The sequence below is a fragment of the Grammomys surdaster genome, unplaced genomic scaffold (genome assembly GCF_004785775.1).
Source record: "Grammomys surdaster isolate TR1022 unplaced genomic scaffold, NIH_TR_1.0 263, whole genome shotgun sequence".
Lineage (NCBI taxonomy): Eukaryota > Metazoa > Chordata > Mammalia > Rodentia > Muridae > Grammomys > Grammomys surdaster.
The window spans coordinates 3,244,344-3,253,524 of record NW_021604704.1 but is presented as its reverse complement, the minus strand read 5'-3'; the positions used below and the strand labels follow the sequence as shown (position 1 = coordinate 3,253,524).

Here is a 9,181-nt window from a genome sequence, read left to right as displayed (position 1 = left end):
TCTCCTCTAGTGATTCTGACAGCATGGCAGGGGATGAGATGGTGAATGTTTCAAGGACAGGTGACTCCCCTGTGCCAAGGGATAGATCAAGAGGAAGGGGAGACCACAGGTGGCCTTGCGAGTCAGACGTGGTCCAAGCTGTGCCTCGGCAGGCTGCTTTGTTGCCCTGCCAACCGATACTCATTCCTGGGCCTTTGATGGGTCAGTGAGCATCTAACAAATTTGAAAACTGAAAAGATTACCAGCTTGGAGACCTGAACAAATCTATAATGAAATGAAGGACCCAAAGGCATTTAATTATTGAACACATACAATGAAGTATATTTAAAAAATGGTCAGACTGTCCTGTTAGTTATCATTTTTAAAGGAATTACAGGGCTGTTATAGATTATTCTTTTGGAATAATTCAGTTTGTAGCAAATGCCTAAACTGGTTTCTTCATTGCACAGTATATTCTCTTTAAATGGGTGCTTAAAACAATTACATACAGATTAAAAATCTGCATTTCTTTGCTTAATTAAAACGTTAATACTCTTAGACAACACAGATCTGAAATGGCAAAACCAGCAATACCCCCTCCCACCTTACAACAAATTAAATTGAGACAAAATTACAAACACATTTCACTACATGATTATTATTAATAAAAATCAGTTTCTTTTTTTTTTCCGTTTTATAAAGTTGCCCGAAATGCAAGGGATGTGCATAGGTTTACAACTTAGTCATAATAGCAATTTATTCTTACTCCCCTGGGTGTGCCCCGTGAACGGAATGTACTTTGCTGTAATTACAGATTGTTTTGTCCAACACAGACACACCGACAGCATAAACGCTCGCGACTGTCCACATGCATTAAGAGTCAAGACCCAACTTCAAATCTCTAAAAGGTTTACAGGGTGCTTCAAAGAGACAGTATCACAGTATCTGGATGTTACATAAAGGACTTAAAAAAAAGAGAGAGAAAAAAGGCCTTTAAAAATTTATGACTGTTTTGTAATCACTAGACTAATCATTTCAAATAAATAAAGGAAAGAAAGGTATTCCAATCCATAAAATCAGACTCTAAAAAGAATGTAGTGTTCCACCCCCAGTCAAGGTAACAGAATCATTGTTTATTATTATTAAAATAGATTATAGAAAGCAGCATCTATTTTGTGCAGTTTTTAGGGGCCTTGGAAATAAAAAGCTATGATTTCCAAAAATATAACATTCCAAAGGATTGAATAATACATACATTTAAAGATACATTTTATTAAAGTTTAGGAGAACTGATTAAAAAAGATACTGTCTCTTTAAATTAGTGTGTAATTGATTTTCTCCTCCTATCTATTCGGACATGACAATAATTATAAATGTAGGTCACACTACAACTAGGTAGTCTCTAGGGACCACGACCTGCTGACACAAGGCCGATAACAAAGAGGCTTTTTCCATGTAGGAGGTGGCTCCCAGTTTTATACTCAGATAGCCACGGAGAAGCCTAATAAACCCAGGAGACCGGGACCCACTGTGGGGCTGTGCACACAAGCTCGACGGCTTCCTCCAGATGTCTGATTGTCTCATCAATTTCGTTGTTGATAATTGTGAGATCGAAGTAGTGTGCATATGTTCTCTGCAAGACATCAGACTCCTTCTGCAGGCGCTGAAGAGATTCATCCTGCATAGGGTGACATGGGAGAGGTGGAGGGACGGGAGAAGGGAAAAGCAAATGCAAGGTGGAAGTCAGTCTGTGTCTGTCTCCTTCTGCATTCCATCTCAGTGCTAGAAAAGGTCAAAACTAAACAATGGTGGGGATGAGGCCAAGATGGCTGTGTGGCAGAGAAGATGATCCCTGTCCTGTGATGGTAGGGTCACAGAACTCCCACTGGCAACTGTGACTGGTTGACATGCAGCAGGAGTCTCTGTGAAAAGTAGACAAAACCAACACTCCAGCAAAGACAGAGCCCCCACCCAGGCCTACTGGAGCCTATCAGAGCCCTCTCTGGGAGACCACACAAGGCTTGGGTTTCTAGTGGGTACAGTTCCTTCATCCTTCCTTTGAGCCAGGGCGAGCCAGAGCTCCCTCCTTTTTGGAAGGAGTGCTAGTGTGATTGAGCTGCACTTTTAGTCTCCTTAATTTGGACTGGAAAGCTCATTTTCGTCTTGCGTGTTTGTGCTAACAAGGCTTGTTTGTGGCTAATAAATTAAGTTGTATTTCCTTCCATTTACTTAAAAGGGTTAGTGTGTTCCAGGAATGGGATGGCACATAAGGGCCCTCATTTGACGGCAGTCCATGCCAGAGGCAAAGCTTTCAGGATTCGATAAATAATGATGGAATACGGCCATTTCCCACATACAATAGTAACTGGCAGCTGAAGAATGCCCCCAAGTTGGTCCGTACTAGAAATGGCCAGAAAAACATCAGGGTTTGTGCATGTACTCATTTCTCTTAAGAAAACTACTCCAAAGCCTTGAACTCTAGGCTTGCTGCAGGATGACTCAGCTGGCCTCAGACTATCAAAACTTCCCCCAGGCTGAATCAGTACCAGGAGGGAACCTGGGGTCTCAGTCTTGTCCCATGAATATTGCTTTTCTTTTTGAGTCAGAGTTTCACTATGTAGCCCAGGCTAGCCAGGAATTTGAAATCCTCCTGTTTTAGCTTTTCACATGTTAGATAGGTATGTGCCATCACATCCACCTTGAATACTTTTTTAGTGTTCTAAAGAGTCATCAGAAAGGTCTGTTTCTCTGATTTTACAGGTTAAATTCTTATGCTGATTTTTACAAAGACCAAATTCAAATTTGAATTTTTGTTTTTTCTGCTTTTTTTTTTTTTGAGATAGGATTTCTCTGTGTAGCCCTGGCTGTCCTGGAACTCAGTCTGTAGACCAGGCTAGCCTCGAACTCAGAAATCCGCCTGCCTCTGCCTCCCAAGTGCTGGGATTAAAGGCGTGCGCCACCACCGCCCGGCCTCAAATTTGAATTTTGTGAGTGAAACAAACTAGAAGTTTCCTGCCCTACTTCCCCAAAACTAGGTAGTTGTAAACTATTGGAGTCACACACACACACACACACACACACACACACACACATACATGCACACATGCCTGCTTCCCCTGACCTTGGGAAGAGAGAGGGACAGAGTCTTTGTATAGCCTAGGCTAGCCTTAGTCTATATTCATATATGTATATATTTATAACTTTATGTTTATTAGATTACTACCCCTCTCCTCAACCAGGGCATAAAAACTTGTGTGTTCTGCTATTGCTGTGCTCCAGAAATAAGCAGAATGGCACACACATAGTATATGCACAATAAATGCAATTAAAAGAACATGTGCTTGTTTGAGTGATACTGGTCCCTTTAGGAGTTTTAGAAGTATTACGTCTGTTGTCAAGAGACTGGGTGTTTGGGAAATGGGGCTCAGGGTAACAGAGTCTGATCTCTGGAGAATGCCAAAACTGTGATACCTTCAGGGGCCAAGGAGTTCGGGGTGCCGAGCCCTAGCTAAGAACCTCTTTTCCTGTTCTCTGAGGATACAGATTTCTGGCAAGGGTATGAGCAGGAACTAATTCCAGCCCTGTCCAGGGACAGACACAAGAACAGCCAGGAACTCAGTGTTCCTTATCTGGGCACTCTGACCAATCAAAGTCTACTGGTTCCGTCACCCTCTACAGGAATTTCAAAGCAGGACATAGCATGCTTTGAATACTGGTGTTAACTATCCCAATGGTTGCAAGACCTCAGTCACTAGTCCCCTTTTGAGGCTAAATACACACATGATGCTTGTACCTGAGAAAGCATAATATTTTCACTGTGGCTCAGTTTCACAAGAAACAAAACCCCCTTTCAGCAAATGTGTTCATCAGAGCCAGGAGCGCTTCCCACCAGTCCCTGGAGGCACATTTCTAAGAAGTCAGTCTCCGTGCCAGGGGGGTTCTCTGTGCTATGTGGTCCTGGGCCCAGGATGCTGCTAGCAGGTTCTGGTTTGTTCAGAAGGCTGGGTTGATGCAAACATTCAAGAAAATTTATGGCTAGACAGAGTTCTCTTTGCAGAAGAACAAAGCTCCCTTGTGTCTGCATCCTCTAAGGCTCTGTTGGCTTCTTTTGCAGCAGCTTGTCCCCTCGCCTGTGAACAGGCTTAGCTCAGTGAAAACAAAATGCCTTTATTCTAATGGCAAAAGCAAGGATTTACGGGAACCAAATGTCTACATTCTACATCTATTAAAAGACACAGGCCGTATTTCATCACCTCCTAGCTGGTACTTACAGGCAATTTTCTGCACCATTTTGGCAGCTATGGAAAGTTAGTAAAAGGGCAGGACAACAGGCAAAACAAAAACAAAAACAAAGCAAAGATGATAATTCAAGAAAAATACACAGTAACCAAGGAAAAATGTTAACCACAATGAGGAGTTTCAAACACACATGGGAAAGTAGAATTTTACAAAAGAATATGTCTTTTGCCAATGAAATGACAAAAAAACAGAGATTGAAAAATATGAGAGCACTAAAGGTCAACCTAAATATTAAAGGCACACCCAACTTTCAAGCTTCAGTCTGACTGTACTATACGAATGGGTTATTGATCACTGGACACAGTTGAGAGTCTGCTGGTTTCTAGAATCTGCAAAACCATGCTCTTCAGGATAAGTTTACACAGGAAGTGTCTTCCTAGCTCAGGACCACAGGAAGTAGATGTGATCACACTGCCAGCATATGCTGCCACCCTGTCCCAGGAAATAACTTTCTGTGCGGGCTTGATAAGAACTGGGACCAGCTCTGGCAAGTGCTGACTGGAGTTGGCTTGAAAGCACCCAGGATTTATTCTTTTTGTAGTTCTAAAACTAGAACTTAGGGCCGTGTCCATATGAGGCAAGTGAGAAATGAGGCTCACTGCCCAGGCCAGCTCATTTCTAGGTTTGGTAGTCTCCAGAGGTCTTTACAAGCCAGGGAACCCGGGCAGCCCCATCAAGGTCATAGATTTTTTTCGAGCCCCTCTTGACTCCAGGAGCTGCCACTGTTATAATGCAATCCTGTCAGGGAGGCAGGAGACTAGTTGCCATGGAAGGCAGAATCTGCTTGGATCACCTCGGTCCTTGGGAACTGAAGGGCTTTCCCCTTGGAATTCCCAAGTAGATGTATTAAGGAAGGCTACAGGCTGTGCCACTAACTGGTCTAGCTCCTGGAGCAGACTTCCTGTTGTGCTAGGGATGGGGCTGGAATTTGTCTACTCTTCTGATCTCTGAAGAAACACCCTGCCTAAGTGGTCTAATTCCCAATGTTGAATGAGGGCCTTGTACTCTGGGAATCAGAGTGCCCAACAAAAGGACAAAGCAGAGCTTTACTCAGGTGTCTTCAGTGCCAGACATCTACACTCCTTACCCCAGAGTGTGCTTATTCAGAGAAGGGCAAGTTCACTCTTACCTCGTTTAAACCTGGAGTGATAGTTGGTGCCGCAATGAAGACAACAAAAGGAGCAAATTCTGCAGTTCTCAGGACCTTCAGTGCCTGTGTGGGAAAAGGAAGACACTTAGAAGAAGAAATAACTGAGATAACATGCAGAGGAGCCTATAAAACATGACCCAAATGAAAACATCAAGGCCTTGGCTTAAGGTTTCGGCAACATAAAGTTATGTACCAACTTTATACACTGTACTTTGCTTTCCTCCTAAAGGGTGGACAACAGCTCAGAAAATAAGAGCTGACAAATTGGACCTGTTTGTTATGAATCTCACAGATTATATGTGGGTTAATGTTCATTGAAACCTGGTGATTTGATGGAGCCCGAATTTTAGTTGATGAGCAATGGACTGTGGGGAGACTTGGATCTCCAGGCTGACTTCACACTGATCGGGAACCCACTTTGTCACATATCAAACTGCCAGTTGCTAACCAAAGAGAGCCAATCTTGGCCACCATCACTGTGTGGGTTGTAGTCACATTTAGAGACTTTCTGATGAAAGTTCCCCACTCCCAGGGGACTCAAGCAAGAAAGGGAAACCCTTGCCCAGGGCTGCAATCATGAAGTCCTGCTGCTAAAGACACTGTGTGGTTGTGGTCAATGTCTTGACCCATGTGAAGACATGGCATTCAAGTGGAAGGCTCTCTGCGGTTCCTTCTGGTACCTTTCCAAAAGGTGGCAAATCTGTGCACGTCATTAGTTCGCTTAGATGTGTGCCTAGGCTGTGATGAGCTGGCATAGGAACCGACTATCTGAAGGCTCACTGTTTCTGTTCCTCCCCTGGGAAGCCATGATGTTCTCAGAGGTTATAAATATACATTCCAGGATAAGGCTGACCACATCCAGGTCCAGAATCCACCCATGACTGACATGTGAGTGATTCATAGGCATCAAGAGGAAATACCTTGCTGCTCTCTGTTTAATTTTAGTTTTCTTTCCCCAGAAACAGGTATATACCAGCTGGCTTCAAACAAACAACCCTTCTGTATTGGCCTGGGGTTACTGCTTGCTGCTCTTTACACAAGAACCAAACGTGTATTTTGCTACCTATATATTTTGCTTTGTAAATGATCTTTCTTTTGTTTTCTTTCCCATTTCTCCTGCTCCATCCTTAGCCTGGTTTATAGTAGTAGCCCTTAGATGGATTCCCTGACTCTAGTTTTAGGGGCTTTTAAATCCATATTTTAACCCACTCCTAGCTGATCTTTCTGAGATGCAAACTCTCTCTTCCTCTCTGAACCCTTCAACGGCCCCACTTCTACATTGCAGGGAAAACACATGCTCCTTGGCTGGGTCCCATGTTTAACTCCTGCCTAACTGTGCTCCATTCCTGGGTAGACTGGCCTTACTGAACAACCTTCAGTCCTAAAAAAAAGTCCAACTCTTTCTGGCTTCTTGGCCTTTCTGCTTGGTGCTTTCTCTACCTGGACTTCCCACTTCCCTTTCCTACCCACTGTCCTTTCTGCTCGGCTGAATAATCCGTTGGAAGCAGTTTCTGAAAAGTTCTGTTTTGAATGTGATCTCATATAGAGAAGAACGACTCCATACTTGTGACCCTCCCACCTCCACTCCTGAGTGCTGGGATTACAGACACGTCCAGCCTTATGCAGAGGTGGGGGCTGCATCTTGGGTTTCATGCATGCTAGGCATGTACTCTACTGACTGAGCTGGACCTGAGCTCCTGATCCTCTTGTGCTGATGATAGTACACTTGGAAGTTTCTCTGGAAAGTTCCCCGTTGGGCTCTGAGGCCCTGCTGTGTGCTCCTGAAGTATCCATCAGTCACACTGGAAACAGTCGCTGGGGGTGGTCTGAGGGCTAAGGCTGTGTCTTGGTCAGTTGTTTCTTTTATACTCTATGTGGTACACTATAAACTGCCTTCATGATTCAGTACAAATGTAAAAGCAGTCAATATAATATGTATAACATTAATGCTGGCCTGCAGCAGGTCAAACCAGAGAGCTGTTGCTCCCTTACCATCTCAGCACACAGAATTCTAATATCCAAGCTGATATTAAAGGTTCTTACTTTTGAGTATAAGTCCTGCCTGTACTAGGATTCTAGTTTTAGATTTTGCTCACATACTGTCTTTGGGTGGGTGAGGGGAACCTGGCTCGCTGTCTGTTTCTTGGTCAAGCCCCAGGCTCAGAGTCCCCTTCTAAGAATGCCTTCCAAGCCTGCCATGTTCATTTTTGATGGAGCTAGATGCCCATTTCTTTGTTCATCTGTTGTGACTGAACACATGATTCAAGTAAGCCTTGCACAGACCTCACTTAGAAATGTCCACTTTGTTACTATTACCTTGGGTCTTTGTCCTTTTCTTCCTGTGCTCTGGCATCAAAGGTATATCCCAAGTAGGGTATAAGGCTTTCTCATCACTTCCACTGGACTGACTGTCTCTCCATCTCTCTGCTTCTCTGTCTCTCCTCTCCTCCCCCCCTCAACTAAGTTGTGGAAACACCCTACTTGCTTTTATCCCCAAGCTACCTCTGAGTGGCTGCTGGAATGGCCTACAGCCTGTACTGAGTGGAGCTCAGAGGACAATGACAATGACACACAGGTAGGAGATGAATTTCTTCTTCTTAGCCACTCTGCTACCCACCCAATCCTGTAGGTGCTTTCTATTTCTAGCCTGCATCATGCCTGTCCACACAACTTGTTCCTTGGAAAATAGCAGCTTAGCTCCCAGTGGATTCGCTGCACATGCACTGTGTGCTGTCCCGAGTCTACAGCAGACAAGGAGGACCACCCAACTCAACTTTGTGAAATCCCCAAGGAAGGCCATGTTCATCACATTGCCAGAGGTTTTTGGTGACCTCTCCCATGACACAAAGTTTAGGACCAAATTTAATGCTCATCACAATAAGTACAACAGTTCCTGTGGTTAGCATGTTCGTGCCCCTGTTTTTTTTTTTTTCCCCATGTCCCTTCTGTTTCTATCCTGTATTATTGCATTTTAAAAAATTCCAATGTTCCTCAATTCCCAACTTGTCTAGTCAGGCCTTGGTGTCAGCATCACTACACACCTCCTCATCTGTTTCTCATAATCCCTATCCTCATATCCTGATCTACTTATGGTTTTCAAGCAGGAGCCAGGTTAGGTCCAGGCTCTGCTTAGCTGAGATTCAGTCACTTGAGGGACAGGAAATGGAGCTGCGCATAGGATGCCCCTCTCTCAGGTGGTTAACAACCGAGTTAAAGATCAACTCTTAAGGTGAGATACAAATTTGTTAATAGTGACAGGTAAATCTTTCTGTATGTGAGGAGAGGAAGAAAGGGAAAGAAGGAGGAAAAAAGAGGGAGTGGAGGGATGGAAGACGGGAAAGAGGTGGGGAGTAATGAGGAGAGAGGAGGGAGGGAGTCAGAGTGAGAAAAAGTTCTATAGAACTAGATTAAAAAGATTCATTTGTGAAAGAGGTAATATATGGAGATAAATTCATTTTTGTAGTTCTTTTACCTATGGGCAAGAATTAATCTCAGGTTATCGTTGCCAAGGTCTCATTAGACTAAAGTAGTTTGCAAAGCTACAAAGTATACAGGAAAGCAGCCTAGTTGCTCTTGTACACAAACACAGGGGCTTCTGGAAGAGCACAGTAACTCTATTACGCTAATCAGAGAACAGAACAGCCTCTGGCTCTAGTTTGTGTTTTGGTACAGAGGAGGGAATCTAGCATCTTCCTGCATGCTAAGCAGTACCCCTTACCACTGAGCTAAGTCCCAAGGCCCTGACTATTTTTC

General features: G+C 43.8%; 1 protein-coding gene across 5 annotated transcripts in view; it reads right to left on the bottom strand.

Annotated features, from left to right (window-relative positions):
* Positions 1-292: 292 nt before the first annotated feature.
* The window catches only part of Cask (calcium/calmodulin dependent serine protein kinase), a 337,083-nt gene continuing 328,194 nt past the window's right edge, over positions 293-9,181 (bottom strand). For all 5 annotated transcript variants that reach the window (XM_028776008.1, XM_028776009.1, XM_028776011.1 and 2 more), the window contains 2 exons: positions 5,408-5,491; positions 293-1,657 (listed from right to left, as the gene is read on the bottom strand). In XM_028776008.1, coding sequence (XP_028631841.1) covers positions 1,481-1,657; positions 5,408-5,491 — 261 coding nt within the window. In that variant the 3' untranslated portion in view covers positions 293-1,480. The remainder of the gene's footprint in view (positions 1,658-5,407; positions 5,492-9,181) is intronic.